Below are 24,918 nucleotides of genomic sequence, written 5' to 3'. Positions count from 1 at the left end.
CCCAGAGGACCTAGATAGGGGGATGTGGCTAACGGCCAGAAAGGGCTTTTATAAATGTTTGACCTGCAAGGCCTGCAACACGGCGTCAACAAAACTTTGTATCAGACAGCATTCATTACCAGAATACAGGCAATTAAACAACATCTAACCTGTAAAACTGAGTATGCTGTATACATCCTTGAATGCAGCTGTAGCCTCAAATACATTGGGAGTACGAAGCTAGCCGTGCACAAGAGGATAATCCAGCATATACGGGCAATCATTAAAAATGATGCTAGCTATCCCGTGGCTCGACATTTTAATGAATGGCATAATAGGGACCTCAAGCATCTCAAATATTATGTTATCGATGCTATACCCATACAGAAAAGAGGGGGAAATCGGGAAGCTAAGCTGAGGCATCTTGAAACTAGTTATATTTTACAATTTGATTCGAAACAACCAGGGGGTCTCAATACAAGCGAGGATTTGCACACCTATCTATGATCTATGATATATAATACCAATAGATTACTCATATTGATTGGCCATTATACCATGACACGCAAATGTCATCAGTGGTAGATATGATTTTCAAGCTTGGCAGGAATAATCTAATCGAATATAGATAGGCACTGCTTTTGTACACATTTTTTTTATCTCATTAGCTACTGGAATCTCTATATATTTTATATTGAATATGTAAAAACTTTAACATCTTTTTTGTAGGATTTTTTATTCATGCACATATTTATTCATTTTAGACATTTGTTTTAGTATAAGGATATATTTAGATATTTAGATATTTATGTATATACTGGGAAATAACTGAGAAATGTAATATTCAAGACATGTCAATGAATGGATCATCTCATGACCCACTTTATCTTGCACTGTAATCATCGCAACGGGAGCAGCTCCAAAACACTACGTTAATATAGCTGTCGCCAATGGTGTGTTGAGGACATTTTTGGTATTAGCTATTTTTGCACAATATAGTCTTATCACTGACTGAGCATTGGGTGATTTTCAACATATAATGCTGTCAGTGTAAGGATCGATGAGCACATTGCAATTCAGGATAATTTGCACATTTTTAATTTTTATTTATTTTTTATTATATTTTTTTGTAGCACTTCATCACTATATTGGTATTTTTGCCAAATTGGTATATGGAAATGTACAGTTTCTATATTGTAGATCATGGGTATCCAACGAGTAGCTCGGGAGCTACTGGTAGCTCACCAGTACCTTCAAAGTAGCTCTCAAAGGAGAAGTCAAGGTCAGTATCTAATTCAGAGAGTAGGTGTCTATTAAAGAAGGCAGCACTGGTTATCTCAAGACCCTCAGAGTGACAGTCAGCTAAGCCTATGGCAGGAACTCATACTAACACACAAGCACACAGTGTGTCGGCCTGTAGGGCCTCCCACATGACTGTCTGTATCCAATCTCAATATAACTATGCCACAAGGAGACTGATCATGTTGTAGTCCCTGCTTTATCAGTCACAACATGTGCATGAACAGTGGACCTTAAAAGAAGTATGGCAGCAGTAGCCTGAGCAGTAATGAGTGCTTACCCACCAAGGTGTGGGACTGCAGGAGTCAGAGTGAAAATGTGTCAGTTGGGTGCAGGATCAGCCCAAGACCAGAGGAGAACAGGGCATGACCCAGACCGGAGCAAATTAAGAGACTCCTTAGTATTTATGTGCGTCCATAATAAACACTATTGCTTCCTGAAAGCTACACCTGGTGTCAAGGACCAGCAAATGTGTATGGTAGCCCCATCATAAGGGTGTTATCTCTGGCATAGTTTTTGCCATTCCTGGCATAATAGTGCCAATAGCATAATAATGGTCCTCCTTATGTATTTGGGGTATTCTTGGTCTAGTTGTAGTTCACTGGCAGCCATCATTGACATACTAAGAGCATGACTCCCTTTACTTATTCCTGGTATAAGAATGGTCATGACTGGTATATGGTCTCTGCCTGGACCCTTATGGTTTCCAGTCTTGGCACAACTGTGGCCCTAGTATAATGGTGGGCATTACTGGTATAATGCAGGCACATTGGTGCTATGGTTAGCATCTCTGGTAAATGACTGTAATCCCTGGATATTCAAAGCAGTCTGTCCATTAGAGGCACTTGTATATGGGACTACTTGATGAAAATGACAAGCTGATGTTTTGGGATTGTGCACTTTCTAAAAATGAAAACAGATATTTCAAAGCCAGTTTTGTTTTCAAAAGTGGGTTTTCTTTTGAGTTCATTTGCCCACAGTAGAAAGTTATACTTGATAGAAAAATTAGCATTTTCAGAAACTGATGAATGATAATTCAAGCTGAGGTGGGGAGACCCCCTGCTGTGCTTATGTCTTTTGTACCACAGGGAATGTCAAGATTTGAATGTTACTTCATAAGTCAGCTGCAAGCATTTTATATTGATGGAGTTTTCCCCAGAATGTCTGCAGGTAATTGCGCCTGAAATACTTGGGTGGTCACTTCTGATAATCCTGTTTAGGGTGGTTATAGTGTAGTCACTATTTTACAGTTATAAAATTTGCTAGTAGCTCAGAAAGACTTTCCTTGAGCAGAAGTAGCTCTCACTACAGAAAAGGTTGGAGAACCCTGTTGTAGATGGTTGGGACAATATGATGTATGATAACAGTATTTATACTAGAAACATCACTGACTGATAGAACCGTAAAATATGTCAAATAGCTCCATTTAATTACATAGATGTGGAGCACCAAGGCTAATAGTAAACACATTATTACACACATATTTTATGGCGTTTAGACATTTCAACATCAAGTCACCCATAGACACAAGAGATCAAAATAAATGCAATGATACATGGAGGCATTGAAGCCATAATGTTCTTATGTATTTTTTCTAGCATTTTACAAAACAATGGGCGTGCCATGGTATATATTTATTATAATTCCATTTTATGTATTTTCAAGATTGGGATATACTCGCAATGCATTTATGCATTGATGTGGAACCATGGATAGTATTCTGTCTATGTCTATTAATATGGTTGCAAGCACTGGCACTTTAAATTGGGTTGACGCAGTCTTAGCGATCTCATGTGATCAAGGCCGGTCATCGGCTGAAACACGTCATGGTGGACTACATGTGAGATAAACTAAATGTATTTGGCACAAGATTGGGCCTCTGCTCGTATTTATCCTCTTGGTGGGTATTGGAAAGCTTACGAGGACTCTCTCTCTATCTATATATATATATATATATATATATATATATATATATATATATATATATATATATGTATGTCATGTGAACAAGGCTTTTGACGAGCTGAAACGCGTCATGGCGATGAGAGGAGTGAATTATTTCTAAGCACTTACTTCGGGTCTGTGTCCTACTTTGTTCGGCGAATATCGTATACCGGATTTGGAAAACAAGTAATATATATATATATATATATATATCACGTTTTGCTGCTTACTGTGTTCCCAAATCCTCGAGATAACAAGCAGGCACGGACCACAGTTCTGTGCAAATTGTTTTATTTTTCGCTTAGTCGGCCATGACGCGTTTCGGTCCCTCCCGGACCTTGATCACATGACAACGCTTCTTGGCTTCAGCCGCCATTTTATAGTATAAAAAGTGCAAGTGCAAGTGCAAAAACGCAATAGAAAGTAACAAAATCCTCGTTATATCATAAATTGTAAAAAAAAATACTAAAAGTACTTGAACAGCAAATGTGTAAATATACTTTGTTTTTTTGTGTTTTTCTCGCTGGACCTAGTGTAAATTATTCTAGAGCCAGAATTAAATATAATAAAAGACATTAATGCCTAATATCACTCCATTTAAAAGCATTTAAAACCACATAAATAAATAGTCGCACGAAGGTGCATAAAATTCAAATGTGCTCAAATAGCTCTAAAAATTCCATAATGCAACAAAGATATATAATACACAATAATAATGCTGACGTCTCCAAATTTCTCCAAACGAACTCTACTTAAAGAGATTACACCTGAGACTATTGGGAGTCTCTGTAAAGCATGCTGGGAAGATACAGCGTCAATGAAATTGGTTTCCTGCGTGTGGCCTCTGATGAGAAACGAGAATGCTTCGGAACGCGTAAGGCCAATGGGACGAATTACCGTGAAGGGAAGCGGCAATGGTTTGAATAAAGGTTTTGTGAACCCCCTGCAGGCGAGTTGCGGCCTCATCTCTGAGCAAATTGGTGACAATACACATCGTGGCGGCTCCGGCCGTGGAGGGATCGCGCTGCCTGAAAATGACGAACAGGACCACAGAGAGGTAACGTTCCTCTTTGACTGGCGCCAGCAGGGATACTATTAACATTGCAGAATCCTTTCAGGGAGCTCAATGGAGGGCTTTAAACTGGTCCCGAAATGGCATGCAGGAAGTGAACCCACTAGAGGGTAGTGAAATGAGCTACGTGAATACATTTCCCAACATGCACTGTGGAAAACGAACTCTACTTAAAGAGATTACACCTGAGACTATTGGGAGTCTCTGTAAAGCATGCTGGGAAGATACAGCGTCAATGAAATTGGTTTCCTGCGTGTGGACTCTGATGAGAAGCGCGAATGCTTTGAAACGCGTATGGCCAATGGGACGAATTACCGGGAAGGGAAGCGGCAATGGTTTGAATAAAGGTTTTGTGAACCCCCTGCAGGCGAGTAGCGGCCTCATCTCTGAGCAAATTGGTGACAATACACATCGCGGCGGCTCCGGCCGTGGAGGGATCGCGCTGCCTGAAAATGACGAACAGGACCACAGAGAGGTAACGTTCCTCTTTGACTGGCGCCAGCAGAGATACTATTAACATTGCAGAATCCTTTCAGGGAGCTCAATGGAGGGCTTTAAACTGGTCCCGAAATGGCATGCAGGAAGTGAACCCACTAGAGGGTAGAGAAATGAGCGACGTGAATACATTTCCCAACATGCACTGTGGAAAACGAACTCTACTTAAAGAGATTACACCTGAGACTATTGGGAGTCTCTGTAAGGCATGCTGGGAAGATACAGCGTCAATGAAATTGGTTTCCTGCGTGTGGCCTCTGATGAGAAGCGCGAATGCTTCGAAACACGTAAGGCCAATGGGATGAATTACCGTGAAGGGAAGCGGCAATGGTTTGAATAAAGGTTTTGTGAACCCCCTGCAGGCGAGTTGCGGCCTCATCTCTGAGCAAATTGGTGACAATACACATTGCGGCGGCTCCGGCCGTGGAGGGATCGCGCTGCCTGAAAATGACGAACAGGACCACAGAGAGGTAACGTTCCTCTTTGACTGGTGCCAGCAGGGATACTATTCACATTGCAGAATCCTTTCAGGGAGCTCAATGGAGGGCTTTAAACTGGTCCCGAAATGGCATGCAGGAAGTGAACCCACTAGAGGGTAGTGAAATGAGCTACGTGAATACATTTCCCAACATGCACTGTGGAAAACGAACTCTACTTAAAGAGATTACACCTGAGACTATTGGGAGTCTCTGTAAAGCATGCTGGGAAGATACAGCGTCAATGAAATTGGTTTCCTGCGTGTGGACTCTGATGAGAAGCGCGAATGCTTCGAAACGCGTATGGCCAATGGGACGAATTACCGGGAAGGGAAGCGGCAATTGTTTGAATAAAGGTTTTGTGAACCCCCTGCAGGCGAGTTGCGGCCTCATCTCTGAGCAAATTGGTGACAATACACATCGCGGCTGCTCCGGTCGTGGAGGGATCGCGCTGCCTGAAAATGACGAACAGGACCACAGAAAGGTAACGTTCCTCTTTGACTGGCGCCAGCAGGGATACTATTAATATTGCAGAATCCTTTCAGGGAGCTCAATGGAGGGCTTTAAACTGGTCCCGAAATGGCATGCAGGAAGTGAACCCACTAGAGGGTAGTGAAATGAGCGACGTGAATACATTTCCCAACATGCACTGTGGAAAACGAACTCTACTTAAAGAGATTACACCTGAGACTATTGGGAGTCTCTGTAAAGCATGCTGGGAAGATACAGCGTCAATGAAATTGGTTTCCTGCGTGTGGCCTCTGATGAGAAGCGCGAATGCTTCGAAACGCATAAGGCCAATGGGACGAATTACCGTGAAGGGAAGCGGCAATGGTTTGAATAAAGGTTTTGTGAACCCCCTGCAGGCGAGTTGCGGCCTCATCTCTGAGCAAATTGGTGACAATACACATCGCGGCGGCTCCGGCCGTGGAGGGATCGCGCTGCCTGAAAATGACGAACAGGACCACAGAGAGGTAACGTTCCTCTTTGACTGGCGCCAGCAGGGATACTATTAACATTGCAGAATCCTTTCAGGGAGCTCAATGGAGGGCTTTAAACTGGTCCCGAAATGGCATGCAGGAAGTGAATCCACTAGAGGGTAGTGAAATGAGCGACGTGAATACATTTCCCAACATGCACTGTGGAAAACGAACTCTACTTAAAGAGATTACACCTGAGACTATTGGGAGTCTCTGTAAAGCATGCTGGGAAGATACAGCGTCAATGAAATTGGTTTCCTGCGTGTGGCCTCTGATGAGAAGCGCGAATGCTTCGAAACACGTAAGGCCAATGGGACGAATTACCGTGAAGGGAAGCGGCAATGGTTTGAATAAAGGTTTTGTGAACCCCCTGCAGGCGAGTTGCGGCCTCATCTCTGAGCAAATTGGTGACAATACACATCGTGGCGGCTCCGGCCGTGGAGGGATCGCGCTGCCTGAAAATGACGAACAGGACCACAGGGAGGTAACGTTCCTCTTTGACTGGCGCCAGCAGGGATACTATTAACATTGCAGAATCCTTTCAGGGAGCTCAATGGAGGGCTTTAAACTGGTCCAGAAATGGCATGCAGGAAGTGAACCCACTAGAGGGTAGTGAAAATACATTTCCCAACATGCACTGTGGAAAACGAACTCTACTTAAAGAAATTACACCTGAGACTACTGGGAGTCTCTGTAAAGCATGCTGGGAAGATACAGCGTCAATGAAATTGGGTTCCTGCGTGTGGCCTCTGATGAGAAGCGCGAATGCTTCGAAACGCGTAAGGCCAATGGGACGAATTACCGTGAAGGGAAGCGGCAATGGTTTGAATAAAGGTTTTGTGAACCCCCTGCAGGCGAGTTGCGGCCTCATCTCTGAGCAAATTGGTGACAATATATATATATATATATATATATATATATATATATATATATATATATATATATATATATATATGTTTCTCCCAATGTTGGCGCAATTTTTACTCCAGCGAGCTCAGGTGACCAAACCCCTCATGAACAGCAGAAACAAATATATGCCTTACTCAGAGCACAAATAAGGGATTTTTTATTTGAACTTAAGAGAAAAACATAACTCTGATGACTGTCGGTCTTTCTCACAGCCGTATTTTGTAGTCAGACTGCGGCCTAACTTTGTTTCACATATATCTCTATATATCTATCTATAGATACATAGAGATAGATATATAGAGCGAGAGAAAGCGAGAGAGAAGGAGAATGAAAGTGGCGCCCTATCTAACATCATCCGTGCCCAAGGCAGTACTGGGAACAGAAACCAGCCCTGTCAATCAGCTTGACTGCCAAAGGGTAGTGGGAGGGGGGGGCGAGGAGGGAGGATGGAATGGAGGATGCGAGTGGAAAGCACCACTTCCTCTACCGCTTTTGTTACAGGGGGGCATATTCCAGAACTGCTGCAAAACCGGCCCCGCCCATCCGGCCCACCGGGACAACGCCCGGTGCCCGCTTCGGCCAGAACGGCTCTGTCTATGCCCAATGTAAAACCCCTTTCCAGAGTTATAGTCCCACTGTGACGTGAGAGGAGAGTTTATCTGCACTGCGCTGCTGCCTAAAATGGAATTAACACATTTCCACTCGTAGAACTGAAGTGCCGGAAAAAACCCGGTTGTAGACCGTTAGCTGAATGCAATCATAGCGAAAGTCAGGATTGCGCTGTCACGTGTTGTGACACTTGCGGTCGTTATATATAGTAAGGGGTGACACCCCCGAAGGGTTCTGTTTACAAGGACTTGTGTCTCGAGACCTCTTTGGACAGTCAACAGAACTAGCTGAATCATCGAAGCACGCACACAAGAGGAGGGCAGTCACTCCTGCAACAGTAAGTACAATATTGTGATAATTTAACTTATTCTGAAACAAACACTGGCAAAGACAATAGTTCTGGCTCTTAAACAATGTTTTACTTAGTAGTACTGGTAACTTTAAGTAAAGCATTAGCTAAGCAGAAGATTGAAAATGTAATTTGTGTGTGTGTGTTTGTTTGTGTGTACTTACAATATAACAATTGAACGATTAAAAGTGAAGTGAGAGATATGAAAACTGTAAAAAGTAAGTGACGTTGAGCATTTTTAGTGTCAAGTGTAACTGCAATGTTACAAACAGTACAGTGTGTGCACTTTGAAAGCACGTGTTTCTGAGACATCCCTTCATTCCTGCTGCAGCTGCCACTACCGTGGGAACGTGACCGTTCAGTCCAGATAACAGTGACCAAAAGAGGTGAAGTATTTGTCATTTTGTGTAAAGGATGATTAATGACCGAAACATAGGGCTGAAAGAAGCATTGTTTTAGTTTGTCACAGTTACTGTGTATTTAATGATAGAGGTCCATTGTCAGGCTGTCTTCTGACAAATTGCTGCTTCTGTTTTTAACAGTGATTGGCCTTTACTTTTCTTTCTCTGATAGCAGAGTGAGAGGACTGTGTAATGTGCTCTGTGGGACAATTTTGTCAGAGGTACCGAGGGGCAGATTTACAAGCCCCTTGCGCCTCATTTACGCTGCTGTTGCCTCACTTTTGTGACGCAGCGCCGGCGCAAATCCTGCGCCATGGTGTGGGGTACTTACAACTTGACGCATCTGGGAGATGTGTCACGTTGTAAAGCCCTGCGCCACATGTAGGCGTTCCTGCGCAGGGGGGGGGCGTTCAAGCGGAGGAACGCCTCCTAAAAGTGGCTGAGTGAAATCTACAAGGTTTCACTCAGTCTATTTTAGGCCCATGCTGTGTCAAAACCCTGCGCCTGCCTGAAGCAGGCGTAAGGATTGACGCAGCATTAGCAAGATAGGGCCCCCCAGAGCATTGCTGGAGCTGCGTCGCGCTTGCGACGCAACTCCAGCAATGCGCCACTTTTATGGCACAGATGCGTCACGCATCTGTGCCGTTTTTGCCCCATGGTGCGCCGCATTGTAAATGCGGCGCATCCCTGGTGGCGGAGCTGTGGTGCACAATAACTGGCGCATCCCTGCTGATATGCAGGGATGTGCCAGGTATTGTAAATATGCCCCCCAGAGTGCAAAGAAAAGGCTGTGTCGGATGTAAACTTTGTCCAGCACACAACACCATTAAGTGCCTTAAAATTAACTGCGCAGGTGTTTCAAAATACATCAGCAGTTAAGAAAGCGCAGAGGAAGCACATTTTCTCTAACTCTGAAGTGTGATGCAAACAAAGATTTTATTAGGGGTCAAACAAATCAAGGCGCATTACTTGTTGTTGCGCAAATATTAATATTTTGCTGACACCCACATCCCTATTTATGGGTGCGTGTGCCGCTGTTGCTTCACTTTTTTGTGACGCTGCGGCGGTGTAATCAATGTGCCACACCGTGCCCTATTTACAAAGGGACGCATCTATAATGTTTGCAGGGTGGGTGTTCCCCCGTAAAAAAGCCATGTCGAAATGGCGCTTTGAAATTCATGAGTTTTCACAACACCACTTCTACGACTTGACTACGTCAAAATCCTTATGCCTGCTTCAAGCAGGCGTAAGAATTGACACAGGTCTTTTTACATGGGGTTCACCTATGGGTTCTGACACATTTCTGGAGTTATGTCAGTTTTCCGAAAACACTCCAGCAATGCGTCACTTTTGCACCATCAGATACGTCAGAATTCCTGATGTATCTGTAAATCCTTGCGTCATGGAGAACGGTAGTGTAAATACGGTGCATCCAATGAGTTGTAAGAATGGCGCTGATTTTGCGCAGCGATACGTCACTTTTCATAAATGAGACTCCCAGTTTGAACACATTTTATGGGTGACAAAGTTTTATCGGTAAAACTGCATGTATCGAGGCCGTTTCACAGGTGCTGTCCAGTAGCGTACTGAAACGTGAGGGCCCCACCTGCAAAGTAAATGGGTCTTCTGGCCCACCACCTACCACTTTGGTCCCAGACCCAATCAGTGTACTCTGCTTAGGGGGCCCCCTAGAGCTCGGGCCCCTTCGCACCGCAGGGGCTGTGGGGGCTAATGTGACGCCACTGGTGCTGTCTGTAAATGATAGTGCGCTGACACACCATGCTTTAGTAATATATTTGCGGCCGTGTGCTCCAAAATGCACTACCCTCTTTATACCACAGCCTTACCTCTCTCCTGCTGAATGGGCGTGGCTCCTTTGCTACACTTGTTCTTTGAGTGACACTTGGATTTTTCAGAATCCCTATTACTTCAGTGATATAACATTGATGGCAGCACCCCCAGTCTGATAACTGTTCTAGCACCACCACACAGGGGCCCCCCTTCTGGTGTGAGGGGAGCAAGTACCACACCTGAGGAGTGGGGTCACCCTCAGGCGCTCCTACAAAAGGAGCATTTGTTCTGTTCAGGGCTGGGCTGGGAACCAAAAGCAGCCCTGGCAAAAATGTTCAAAACAGCTCTACCCTCTTCTTCCTCCCCCTCACATTTCTCTCTCCTTTTCAATGTCCTTTGTTTCCTTGCTCTTGCCTGAAGACCCCTCCACTCTTAAAGTGCCTGTTGTAATTATTAAAGTAAGTTGCATAAAAGTAATGGAGGCTACAGCAGTGGCCTCCTGCCCTAAAAACGAGCCTCCAGTGGCCCCAGCCCACAAGGGAAATGCCCGGTGAATAAGCGAGCAGTCCAGCCCTGATTATGTCAGCGGGCTCTGCTTACTCTAGAAAGCCACGCTTCAGCCTTTATGGTCCTTCAGCACCATCTTATACGAACAGCAGGGACACTTTCAACCACTCATAGCAAAAAAGCATTTCCCTGTTAGAGTGCTCCCCAAGCTACATAAAAAATTGAGGGGCTTATTCATGAACCCTTGTGTCACTTTTGCGCTGCCGGTGCGTCACATAAATGAGGCCCCATGTTGTTAGATCCTGCGTAAGTCTTATAGATTTCACTGCGTCACTTCTACAACCCTTTCTTGCGTCAAAACGCCCCCCTTGCATACATTATACCTGGCGCAGGTATAATGTGGCGCAGGGGTTTACAAAGTGACGCGTCTACCTAGCTGCACCACTTTGTAAATATGACGCAGCAAGGCGCATTTTTTACGCCACTGGTGCGTCACAAAAAGTGACGCACTGGCGGCGCAAAAGTGATGCAAGAGCTCATAAATAAACCCCATGGGACTTGCCCTTGTGAAAGTACACATTGCTGGAGTTGCGTCACTTTTGTGACACACTCCAGTAATGCGACACTTTTGCGCCTACAGATAAGTCAGAAATACTGACGTGTCTGTAACTCCTTGCGACATGATGCGTCATACTGTAAATATGACGTATCATTGGTGTCACAGGGAGAGCGCTGTGAAATGTGACGCATCGCTGTTTTCACGCAGCGATGCGTCACTTTTCATAAATGAGGCCCTGAATTCTTTTGGTCTTGGCCTTTGTGAGCCTCCCTCCTGAAGCGAGGATGCCAAGCACCTTTTATGAACAACAGACACTTAAAAGCACTCCCAGCAAAATAGCATTTCCCCATTAGAGTGTTTGCAATACAATATTAAAAAGTCCATGTTTCTCCCTTTCTACCCCTTCCCCTCAAGCGAATAAGCCGAGCTTCTTATGCATAGAGAAGGCATCTTTCAATTGTTTCTAGCTAAGTAGCATGAACAAATCCACGTTGCAGCCATTGTGCACCTTCCTACTGCATTAACCTCTTCAGTGCCACGCTCTTTCCCCGCCCTGTGCCGGGCATGCATTAGCGGGCGGGGTTCATGACGAGATAGTCTCGTCATGGGCACAGCGCAACCGCGCTCCATGACGAGACCATCTCGTCATGGGCACTGAAGAGGCCAAGCATTCTTGGTGAAGAACAGGGACATGTTCAACCACTTGCAGTAAAATAGCATTTCCCTGCTAGAGTGCTCCGCAGGCACCCTAGAAAAAACTCTGGTTTTGGCTTCGTAACCCTCATCACTTTCTGGAGCGAGATGGGCTAGCCCCCATGTCGAATGAAAGCATGCTATCAAGCACTCCTAGCAAAATCATAGTTCCCCTGTTTGAGTGCTCCCCATACAGCATGGCCATGCCCATGTGTATGCCTTTGGCGCCCCCTTCTGGAGCAACGAGATCACGGATCTTAAAATAAAGCAGGAGCTCTTTTTATATTTTTTTGCATATTTATATAGCGCGAACTCGACCCGAAGGTATTGGAGCGCTTTACATGAGCACCGTATTTACCTTACACATTCAGGCACCGGGAGATTAAGTGATTTGCCCAGAATCACAGGATGTGGACGCGACCTCGAGGCTCGAGCTCCAGTTTCCAGCACCAAGGCGGCAGCGTAGCCGATGGACCACATCCTCTCCCCATCCAGCTCACCTTTCAAGCACTTCCACCACAATAGCCTTTTACCGGTGAGACTGATGGGGCAGCTACTCAAAACTGACGCCACTGGAAAAACATTCAACCACAAAAATAAGCTGCAGAAGACGCACCCATGTAAACCAGCTGAGTCGATGATGCTTTCACAGGGCTGCCCTTGCTGCAGGGGAGGCTTCCTGGTGTGCCTCGGTATATGCTGTCTGAAGCTCTTCAACATGCAGCACTGAGTCCACCAATAATGAGTGATCGAATGGCCCACCCACAGCTCAAGCAGAGCGTCACAGGGCAAAACAGACCCCACTGCAGCATGAAATGATACGTCTCAATGCCACCAAAATGCAGCAGACCGGTGACGTGGGGATGCCCCAGAGAACTGAGACCAATTATAAAAGACATCCCACTGAGACAGTGGAGGATGGGTGGCTAGACAAAATAATCGAATGGCACAAGAAGGCTGACACTAGCCCCCCTGTATGTATTGATGCGGTGTGAGATGTGGCAGACAGCCAATGCTATTTGTAGCCAGACATTGACTATTTGACAGGTAATAATGTAATAGCAACATAACAATTAAGAGGTGCTACGGGTATATGGTCACGTATGTCAGCAGAGATTGTATTCGCTTTGCTTTTTTCTCCTTTTTTTTCAATGAAGCCCGCAAACACTCATTGCGCCGTTCTGATTATTACACGTTAATGAATTGTGCTTTAATAAACAGATTTCTTTTTATAAAAGTAAAATAAAGTGAAATACTTTATAATGAGCTGTACAAATATTTCAAAATATGATAGCAGTTAGGAAAGCACCAATGAAGCGCATTTTTTTTGTAATTCTGAAGTGTGAAGGGAAGAAGGGGCCTCATTTATGGGATTTTGGCCAGCGGGGGCTCCCCCGCAATGGCTCAGAGCCAGCAGCTGAAAACCCCCCAGATATTTTATTATTGTTTTATTTTTCAGGTGCTGGCTGAACCAGCGTGTGCAGGGGGGTGCAGGCCAGACCATGGGAGTGGGGAGGAGGAGTAGCAGGTGCACTGTTAAGTGCCCATGTCAGTGGTGGCCGGCTGCCTTGGGCCGGCTAAACTGATATTCGCACTTAGGATTCTCCACCCCAGCTGTATTGCACAGCTGGTTTGGAGAAAAGGCACGGACTCCCTGTTCCTGAGCGAGCGTTAATCCAGCCCGCTCAGGCCAATCTCATGCTCGAGAGCAGCCCGGGGATTGGATGAACTGGAGGCAGAGGCGTGCGAGCACGCCGGCAGCACCAGGTACTTTAAAACAAATGATTACCATCCCCCACACACTCCTACCGCACCCCCCACCGCCTGGACGCTCCCCCGCAACCCTCCCACGCCCCCTCTACCCACCACACCACTGTTTATCAGTGTCAGCCGCCACTGGTTTTGGTATAGGGAAGCGCAGCAAAACTCCTTTCTATGCTGCCCTATGTCAAAGTGAAAGGGCAGGAATGCGACGTATTTATCAAATACAATTTATTTCTGTCTTTTCCCCCAGGGCAGGCGCTGCTTTGGCAGCTTAGCGCCAACGCATGCACCCTTGCACCTTCCTGCCCATAAACATTCCTGAGAGGCGTTTTCCTCTTTTCATGTGTGCTGCAAAGTGCAGCACACATGGAAAGAGGAATCAACTCTCCTTGTTATGCCACACCTTGGCAGGCGTAAGGTTCTGGTGCCTCCCCAGGTTTACATGTTCTTTTAAATCTGGGGACGCTTCAAAATTCATGGGTGTTGTGTAGGAACACCCACTGCAACGCCCAAAAAATGACTACCTAGTGCAGAGTAAGACAACGCAGCAATTTGCGCTGCCTTGCCTTTTTCCATATCTAATAGGCCATTCAAAGCCACGCATAGTGGCTTTTGTTGGCCTCATTCATATGATTTCAAGGTTTGCCACTACAGAGCATCACAAAAAGTCACGCTACAGGTGCGCAAGGGGGGTCATAAATATGCCCCAAAGTTTTTAGTTTTGTCACTTTGGTTTTATTACTAAAATTGAATTTCAGCACACATTTTGTGCCCATTTCAATGGGAACTGTGCTTTAAGTAAATGGCTGTACTACCATATAATGCTCAGATGTTAGATATTTGAGATAGTGTGCTCCAACATGTACCACCAGCTGCAAGCCACACCCTCACTCCTCTCCTGTTCAATGGGTGTGGCTCCTTTGCGACACTTGTTCTTTTTGTGATGCTTGGATTTTTCAGCAGGCGATGCACGGCTGATGGCAGCTCCCCCACTCTGAAAACTGGTCCAGCACCACTGATAAGTATGACATTTGTGAGTCAGAATGCTGGTAGAACTTTACTGTTTCTAGTTACTTACACAATGGGCCTCCATCACATTCTTCTATTTATTTCTAAAATCATTAGTAGTTGTAAAAAAAAAAAATGTAACAGTAATTTTTTAGCAATTTAAAAAATGTTTTTGAAAATGATTTGCGAAAGTCGTGAGAAGAAGATTTTTTTAATAGTTTTTAAACTGATCAATATTCTGAACAATATTATTCTGGGTTATGTCTCTGCAGGCGACTCAAAGAGGATCTATTGAAATTTCCTACAATCGCGATGTCGGCTCTGAAAATGTCTTCCTTGGGCCTTCTGCTCCTCAATCTTCTCCTCCTTGTGATCTCACTCTCAACCGCTCACTGGATAGACCAACCTAACTTGAATTTTGGCCTTTGGCGCCTCTGTATTCCACTTGGTTGTGGCACCATCCGATCTGACTGTAAGAAAGCGTTTCAAATGGTCAAAATTTCAAACACTCTCAGATATAGGATTGCAGCAGTGATGTTTATGTGGACACAGAAAGTGGTAAAGGAAACCATGAGCGTCTGAGGGGTTGGGGATCCCTTACATACAGCATCTCTGTAGTTAAAGGACTATTTTCTCAGGCGCAAGAAAGTAAGGGCCTCATTTATGAGAAGTGACGCATCGCTGCGTGAAAGCAGAGATACGTCACTTCTCAGTCGTCCTCCTTGCGACATGATGGATGCGTCATATTTACTGTATGACGCATCATGTCGCAAGGAGTTACAGAGTCGTCAGTATTTCTGACGTATCTGTAGGCGCAAAAGTGATGCATTGCTGGAGTGTGTCACAAAAGTAACGCAACTCCAGCAATGTGTCCTTTCACATGGGGCAAGCCCCATGTGAAAGGGCCTGCGTCAGTCTTACGCCTGCTGTGAGGCAGGCGTAAGATATTGACGCCTTTGCACCCTAGAAGTGGCGCAGTGAAATCTGGTAGATTCCACTGCGTCACTTCTACGAGGCTTACTTAAGTGGGAACGGCCACCCTGCATACATTATATCTGACGCAGGTATAATGTTGCAAAAGACACACCCCGAGTGGGACGGGTATGTTCAGACGTGAGTCCTGTGCTCTCCATGCCACTGGAATCAAGCTATCCTGGTTGAAGAGGGGTGAAACCCCGAAACCGGTCCTAGGATGCTTGTTTCCAGTCGAGGGAGGACCTGGCTTAGCAGTTCGGGCTGGACTGTTCCCATGAGGCACATGGTCAAGACTGATTTGCATATGGCTGGGTTCAAACTGGAATGGCATGGTGAGCAAAAAAAACAATGGATTTAGGCCCAGATCTCTGTATTGGGGTGAATGTATGACATTGTTCTGCATTCTGTCCATCAACTGTTGTTTTTGCAGGTATAATGTTGAGCAGGGGTTTACAAAGTGACGCATCTGCTCAGATGCGTCACTTTGTAAATAGAGTGCAACAGGAGGCATGTTTTACACTGCATCACAAAAAGTGACCCAACGGAAGCGCAAAACTGTTGCACGGCCTCATAAATAAGGCCCTTAGTGGCGTATTTACAAGCGCCTTGCGCCAATTTTGCGTCATTTTTAACATGGGAAAAGTGACGTACTGGTGGCTCAAGGGTTCGTAAATATGCCACTAAGATTTGAAGGTATATATGGGCTCCTGTCATTCAATAATACAGATAATTTATTCAGTATGATAATTCTAGTACAGGTTTATCTGGTGTTCTACTAGCATATTGTGGTATATTGACCTAAACCTACATCCACTGCGAAGACATAGACTACCAATAGATAGAATACTAAATCTGTACTTCCCAAAGTTTGCTTAACTAAAGAATTTGTTGGAAATCGATAATGTACTTGACCTCCATATGTCAAAACACATTGGTTTATTCCTTCTAGCCAGACTGATAAGACTCAGCTATCACTTATGTAATGTTACTAGACAGACTCTGGTCTCTCATTTTTGCATTTCCTCCCACAAAGTACAGAAGAGAGAGACACTGGTTTGAAGACTTTTACGATAGCAATTTAGAGGCAGATGTACAAGCCCCCTGCGCCACCAGTGCGTAACTTTTTGTGACGTACTGGTCGCGAATGTTTCTGCTCCATATTTACAAGGACAGGAAAAGCCACCCTGCGTGGTTTTTCCTGTCCTTGTAAATATGGCCCCTTTACACGCAGCACTTTGCGTTGAAGGGGCGTTCCATGGGTGTTGCGTGGGTGTTCCCACGCAACACCCATGGAACAAGACACATTTCCAGATAGGAAGAATCATAAATCTGGAAATGCATCTGAATGCTACGCCACCGGCGTAGTGAGGCGCAACGGGGAGAAATGTTTCCATTTCTCCTCGTTTTTTCCTCTTTCAATGCGTGCTGCTTTCTACAGCATGCATTGAAAGAGGAAAATGCCTGTAGTGATTATTATAGTGCAGGAAGGTGCTCCTTCCTGCATAAAAACAATCTCCGCATGGTGCAAGGGCGCCGGCGCATGGCAGCTGTTTGTGCACCAGAGCAGGGGAGAGAACAGGAATGCAACATATTATTGTAAATATGCCACATTCCTGTGCTTTGGAAGGGCCTCAGTCTGGCGCAGCCAAAAGGCTTGCTGTGCCGCGCTGCAGCATTTCCTCGTAAATCTGCCCCATAGAGTTTAAGATGTTGGTGTCTCCTAAACCATCACAACAAAAAAACTACTACAAAAAATGAAAGAAGCAGATGCAAAAAAACCTACTTGCAATTTGTGATCAGTAAGGAATTTTACTAATGGTCCTATGTACTAATACGCCAGTTCGTAAGTTTCCTATTTGGAGTAGGTTGCAATACATCCATTCACAACAGGAGCGGAAGAGGGATAAGACGACACAGGGGCGCCCTCCACTCAAAAATCCCGTTTCCAGCCAAAGTCATCGAAAAGACCGTCAACAAGCAGATGGCCGCCTTCCTCGAGACGAATGGATCCCTCGACCCCTCACAGTCTGGCTTCCGAGCCAACCACAGCACCGAGACCGCCCTCATCGCCGCCACTGATGACATCCGAGCCCTGATGGACAACGGAGAAACAGCGGCCCTCATCCTCCTAGACCTCTCCGCGGCATTCGACACTGTCTGCCACCGCACCCTAGTACAGCGCCTCAGCAACATCGGAATCCAGGACAAGGCGCTGGAATGGATCATCTCCTTCCTCGACGGAAGAACACAGAGAGTCCGCCTACCTCCGTACAAGTCAGAGGCCACCGAAGTCATCTGCGGCGTCCCTCAAGGATCCTCGCTGAGCCCTACTCTCTTCAACGTCTACATGAGCCCCCTCGCGGCCATCGCACGCCAACACAACCTCAGCATAATCTCCTACGCCGACGACACCCAGCTGATCCTCTCCCTGACCAACGACCCCGCCGCCGCCAGAGCCAACCTGCACGAAGGGATGAAAGAGGTAGCCGAGTGGATGACGACCAGCCGCCTGAAACTGAACTCAGACAAGACGGAGGTCCTCATCCTGGGCTCTTCACCCTCCGCCTGGGACGACTCCTGGTGGCCTCCCGCCCTGGGCACCGCACCCAAACCGACAGACCATGCACGCAACCTGGGCTTCATCCTGGACTCCTCCCTCTCCATGACCAGGCAAGTCAACAACGTCTCCTCGGCGTGCTTCAACATCCTACGCATGCTACGGAAGATCTTCTGGTGGATCCCCACCGAGACCAGGAAGACCGTCACCCAGGCCCTCGTCACCAGTCGACTGGACTACGGCAACGCCCTCTACGCCGGTACCACCGCCAAGCTCCAGAAGAGACTCCAGCGGATCCAGAACGCCTCAGCCAGACTCATCCTCGACATCCCACGAACCAGCCACATCTCCGGACATCTGAGAGACCTACACTGGCTCCCCGTCAACAAAAGAATCACCTTCCGCCTCCTCACCCACGCACACAAAGCACTACACGACCAAGGCCCGAGCTACCTCAACAGCCGAATCAACTTCTACGCTCCCAAACGCCACCTCCGATCAGCCAACCACGCCCTCGCCGCCGTCCCCCGCATCCGAAGAGCGACTACAGGAGGAAGGTCCTTCTCCTACCTGGCCGCCAAGACCTGGAACTCCCTCCCGACCGACCTGCGCCTGACCCAAGACCACCTCTCCTTCAGGAAGAAGCTGAAGACCTGGCTGTTCGAGCAGTAGCGGCACCCCCCCCACCCCCAGCGCCTTGAGACCCTACGGGTATGTAGTGCGCTCTATAAATGTCTTTGATTGATTGATTGATTGAAATCAATCATAGCAAAAAAAGCCCCAATGCCATTCACACTAGTACTTCTCATAGAAGAGCACTCAAAATACAAGCCCTATAACATACATCAAACTTAGGGCTCCGTACTGCGACCATCATGAGCCTGTTGGCTGATACTCACTCACTGGCTTGCTGTATCATCAGCAGCACTTTCCTTTAGTAGCAAGAGGAACAGACACAATGAATGTCACTATTGATGCTCAGTGTGTATAAGTGATACTCAGTGCCTCAAGGGTACATCAGCCTCCTGTAGGTCCTCAAAATAGGATGAAGAGATAGCTTCCTCGAATAACAAACTTTAGGAAAGTGCTGATGATGATATAGCAAGCCAGTTGGTGAGTATCAGCCAACAGGTTCAAGGTGTTGCATACGTGAGGCACTTCCTTTGATTTTTTTGTATATTTTCTCAATTCATATAGGGTCCCTCGGTACCATGCTACAGGGCATATTTACAAGGGCCTTATCTCCGCTTTTTTGGCTTTTAAAGCCAAAAAAGCGGAGATAATCTTTTCGCCCTATTTGCAAGCTGGTGCTAGCATGCATTAGCGCATGTTAGCAGCCGTTTTGCCGAAGCCTCGCTTTGCATCTCTTATGAAATGCAAAGTGGGCATCACTGGGCGTACCCCTGACGGACTACCTTGTAAATTATCGCTAAATGCACATCGCGATATTTACAAGGTGGCCCTCAGGATTTTAGAAAACCGCGCTTTTCGCCAAAAACTAACGTTTGCTAAAATCCTGACTAATATATGTTGACAATGGGAGGTAGATTGATGTGTTACGACCACAGGGTCGTATCATCAAGCATATCTCCGTTTTTTTTTTGTTGTGGTAGGTTGTAATACAAACTAGGTCATGAATAGTTGTGATTTGCGTTGCAAACTGAGACTCAGTTGGCATCACAGAGATGGTGCCCTGCTAGAGTCAGTAGACCACAATGTCTGTCATTGCCTTTTAATAAAGTAGGGTTTTTGAAAAAATTCAGCTCCTTTTCCTTAAATATAATAGTGGTGCCTTGAAAAAGAAATTTTATTGTTTAATGTTTGTTTGAGAATTGGCATGGGTACCCTGGGCTTCTGCCTACTCTCCAACAAAGCTTTTTTTTAATTCACAGAAGGAAAGGGGTGACTGAGCCAAATTTCCTGAGATTTGTTTTTAAAAAAAAACAAGACTAGATGCATGGAATAATATGACCAGAGGGATCGCGTGGAGGAGATAGATCCATTGGTAGATTTTGGAATCCTCCAATAAAAGATTGAGCAATTCCTCCGCAAATTAGAAGATATTACATCACCACTCGATTCTAATTCTGATCCTCTGTTATCTTTTCCTTCAACAGTCTGGTCAAATATTTGCATGATTCGCCTTTAGTAGGAGTGAACCCCCTCAAAGCTAAAAATCAACTTTTTAGGCATCGCCGTTGATCATACTTGAGCAGTTAATTTTGACAGATTGAAGCTGAACATCCTGTGATTCTGGGTAAATCACTTAATATCCCTGTGCCTAACAAAAATGAATGCGTCCTCATGTTATGCAACTGGTGCTATGTAAAGCGCTTTGATACCCAATTCGGGTCAAGTTTGCGCTATATAAAACTCTGTAAAAAAAAAAAACAGATGTATGTGTGCTACTGTGTATTTGGAGAGCAAGGGTATTGGTGCAAAGTGGCAGAGCACTGTACAGGGTGAGTGCAGGGATATAATATGCGGTTTGTAGGAGAGGTGGGGTAACCCTGTCTGTAGAAAGGGAGGCTGGGGTGCATATTTGCTTATGAACAAGGTGTTCTTTGGGAAGATATATCTTCCATTACTTTCAGAAATGGAGAAGGCAAGGAGCTTGGCAGATCCAGAGTCATGTTTTCAGATGCGCAATGGGAAGGAATTACTCATTAGTCATGATATTGTAAGACTTGTCGTAGCCATAGCCAGTAGGGAGAACCTCACGAACACGTGACTCAAGGTTCCTCAGAATATCCAATGATAACTCAAGTTAAGAGCAGTGTCTAACTCTCTTCATTGATTGCTTCCAGCTACCATAGACGCCGTCCGCGCCTTCATCATCATCTCCTTCCTGCTGTTGCTGGTGGCTACCTCCTTTCAAATCCTCGAAATCTGGCACAAGACTGTTTTGGATGGGACGAATAAACAGAAGATAACTGCAATACTGACCTTTAGTGCAGGTGAATCATGAAAATTGTCATATGCTCACCCCACTTTACATTTTGTGTGTGTCTCCAAAGTTTACATCAATTGTAACAATACATTCTACACCCTACAGGATGGTGGATCAATTGAAATTAGTGAGATTGATTGAATGGGTCACCAGCCTGTGCTTGGCACAGTGGCAATCAAGGCTTCCATTATCTCACTCTGGCCAGGAAGCTCTAAACAGAAGTCTTATAGTGACAGTGATCTGCTTGATAAGTATAAATAGGTTTGCACCACTTGCCTCACGGGTGACAGGAAGTGCTCTACAAATCTACTGATTGATTGATTGCTTCTTTAATCACTAATGGACCAGTTCCCAACTGGAATCAATCCACCTAGGATTTGGCAGAGATCAAATCAGGAGTCACCCTGAACCGCTGTGATCTCAAATGTATCTCATTTGCACCTAAACAGGAAACTTCAAACTGGAAGCATTTACTAAGGACTAATAAGTAAATTAAATATGCCAGTTTGGTAAAAGCCAATGCTGACATGTTTTGGGCATAGAGCACAAATACTTTAGCACTGGTTAGCATTTGTAAAGTGCACCGAGTTCTAAGGCCAGCAAAAACAAAGTCAGCACAAACAGGAGGTCTGAAGTCAAAAAGGGAGAAATCACTCCAAGGATGGTGTTGATTATTTTTTTGATAAATAGATTGGAGAAAGGATAGCTTTCTTTTTTCAGCAAAAGTTTATTTTTCGACCAATTCTGTTCCTCTACACATAAGGCAGTTTCTTTGGAAGTTTAATTTCACAGATATGGGTTGTATAGGGGGATCAGAAGAGATCAGCCTTTTGTCTATATTTTCATTATCTTTTGTATTTTTAGGTGATCTTGCTTAAAATTCGAAATCAAAAACAAAGTATAAAAATTACAACATATGCAGTGTATTTGTATTTTGTGCCCTAAACATTGTTTGGCGGGTTTTGGTTGAAACAATGTTGTTTTGTGAAGATTTATTACTTACCGTTGAGGTTTTGAGGAGTCTGTCGATTTTTATCCTATTGACTTCTCACTCAAGCAACACAAACACACACAGCTGGTCTGCACCATCTTGAGTGGGATGAGAGATGGGGGATTGTTGGATGGTCAATCATGGTAACAGGCACATGGTGTAGATTTCTCAAAACCCAAATGTAAAACTGCTAAGTGGACCTCTTCATGAGATGACTGTCTGAGGCCAGTGTTGAATTCAGCTTGTGTGTGCAGTGATCAGGCCAAGAAAAAAACAGATGCTCTTCCTAAACCATAATGGACTTTTTGACTCATACAGTATCTGATCTTGGAAGTCTATTTATTTGGACAAATTACTCAAACTGTAAGTCAGAAGGAAACTACAAGTCGTCGTTATCATAAGGCAACAATGGGCTGGAAGTTTTCATGTAGGCATATTTTATGCATTATAATATATTGGGGCAGTCACTCTCATAAATTGTCATTTATCTTTTTGGCATGTATAGCTTAGTTTCTATTCTAAATGCATATGTTTTTCAAATTCAAATTTCAGAGTTTTCGGCGTAGAGTGCGTTGCCGTAGTCCAGCCTGCTGCTGACGAGGGCCTGTGTCACCGTTATTCTTGTTTCGGTCGGGATCCACTTGTAGATCCTGCGAAGCGTGCAGAGGGTGTTGTAGCAGGAGGAGGAGATGGCGTTGACCTGTTTGGACATGGAGAGGGAAGAGTCGAGGATGAATCCTAGATTGCGTGCGTGGTCGGTGGGTGTCGGTGCTGTCCCCAGAGTGGTCGGCCACCAGGAGTCGTCCCAGGCCGAGGGGCTGGGTCCGAGGATGAGGACCTCCGTCTTGTCCGAGTTCAGTTTCAGCCGGCTGCTCCTCATCCAGTCGGCGATGGCCTTCATTCCGTCGTGGATGTTGGTTTTGGCGGTGCGTGGGTCCTTGGTGAGAGAGAGGATGAGCTGAGTGTCGTCGGCGTAGGAGATGATGTTGAGGTTGTGGTGGTGGGCCACTTGTGCGTGGGGGGCCATGTAGATGTTGAACAGCGTTGGGCTGAGGGAGGAGCCCTGGGGGACGCCGCAGATTATGTCGGTGGCTTTGGATCGGAAGGGTGGGAGGCGGACGCTCTGGGATCTGCCGGAGAGGAAGGATGTGGTCCAGTCGAGGGCCTTCTCTTGGATACCGGCTTCTTGGAGGCGTGTTTTTAGAGTGCGATGGCAGACCGTGTCGAAGGCGGCTGAGAGGTCCAGGAGGATGAGGGCTGATGTTTCGCCGTTGTCTAATTGGCACCTGATGTCGTCTGTGGTGGCGATGAGGGCAGTCTCGGTGCTGTGGTTTCGTCTGAATCCGGATTGGGACGGGTCCAGGATGTTGTTGTCTTCGAGGTGGTGGGTCAGTTGCATGTTGACGATTTTCTCGATGACCTTCGCTGGGTACAGGAGCAGGGAGATGGGCCGGAAGTTCTTGAGGTCCTTGGGGTCCGCCTTGGGCTTCTTGAGGAGGGAGTTGATATTGGCGTGCTTCCAGCTTTCCGGGAATGTCGCTGTTTCGAAGGAGATGTTGATGACCTTCCGTAGTTGGGGGGCGATGGCTGCGTCTGCCTTGTTGAATATGTGGTGTGGGCACGGGTCTGTCGGAAATCCTGAGTGGATGGAGTTCATGACCTTGCGTGTTTCAACATTGCTTGCCTACAGCCATGGCTGCTGCACACAGCTACTCTGTATGTATGTGAAGGAAGATGGAATAAGGGACCTGAGGAATGTATTGTGCACCACCACCTCCAAAAAGCATGTGTGATTTTTCACCCTACTGGGAGCACACACATACAATAACCAGACCACCAGTGTCCCATCTTCTCTTACAAATGCTAGAAGTATTTTATACTGCTGGTGAGGATGGGGGCCATGGTGATATCACGATTTACCAGTAATAATTTACTGAGGGTGACCAGTGATATCATTGTCTTAACATAAAAGTTTATAAGGAGATAATAGAATGCCAAATATACAAAGAAATATAAATAGTCAAAGGATCTTTACTCATCTGACACAGCTGCTTTGCTCTTGTCATGCTACAATAGGACTATTTGTATAGAGCGCTAATCACCCAAGAGGGTATCCAGGTGTTTGCAGATAGGAAGGCTGTTCCCCCAATAGGAGGTTACTCCAAAAGCCAAGTCTTCAGCTTTTTGCAGAACTCTAGAATTCTAAAGGAGGCTATGATGTGCTGTGCTGTGGAAGGTCGTTCATTGAGAGTGATGTGAGAGAAAGCAGGCCCACCAGTTCTCTGCTTGTGTATACGGGGTACCTATGCTAGTGAAAGTCCTGCTGATCGGAGTTGTCAGGCGGGGTGGTGGAAGTGTAGCTGTTGAGGTAGGCGAGCCTGTGATGTGTAATGCTCTGTATGTGTGTGTGAGTAGTTTGAATTGAGGGTGCTTTTGTACATGGAGCTAGTGCAGTGCCTTCAGGTGAGGGGAGATATTGGGTAGGTTGAGGATGAGTCTTGCTGCTGGGCTCTGGATGGGTTGGAGCCTGGTCGGTAGTTGATTGGTGCATCCTGTGTGAAGTGTCTTAGCGTATTCCAGTCTGCTAGGGATCATGGACTATGTTACTGT

General features: G+C 45.7%; 1 protein-coding gene across 7 annotated transcripts in view; it reads left to right on the top strand.

The window, feature by feature from the left end:
- The window catches only part of LOC146809036 (lens fiber membrane intrinsic protein-like), a 636,754-nt gene that overhangs the window by 551,242 nt on the left and 60,594 nt on the right, over positions 1-24,918 (top strand). For 3 of the 7 annotated variants that reach the window (XM_085615843.1, XM_085615841.1, XM_085615842.1), the window contains 2 exons: positions 15,108-15,307; positions 21,175-21,324. In XM_085615843.1, coding sequence (XP_085471969.1) covers positions 15,148-15,307; positions 21,175-21,324 — 310 coding nt within the window. In that variant the 5' untranslated portion in view covers positions 15,108-15,147. Of the gene's footprint in view, positions 1-7,997; positions 8,101-8,443; positions 8,499-14,790; positions 14,861-15,107; positions 15,308-21,174; positions 21,325-24,918 lie in introns of those variants that run through there. The other 4 variants (XM_085615845.1, XM_085615844.1, XM_085615840.1 and 1 more) reach the window with 4 other exon arrangements.

The sequence above is a fragment of the Triturus cristatus genome, chromosome 7 (genome assembly GCF_964204655.1).
Source record: "Triturus cristatus chromosome 7, aTriCri1.1, whole genome shotgun sequence".
Lineage (NCBI taxonomy): Eukaryota > Metazoa > Chordata > Amphibia > Caudata > Salamandridae > Triturus > Triturus cristatus.
This window is presented reverse-complemented; position numbering and strand designations above follow the sequence as displayed.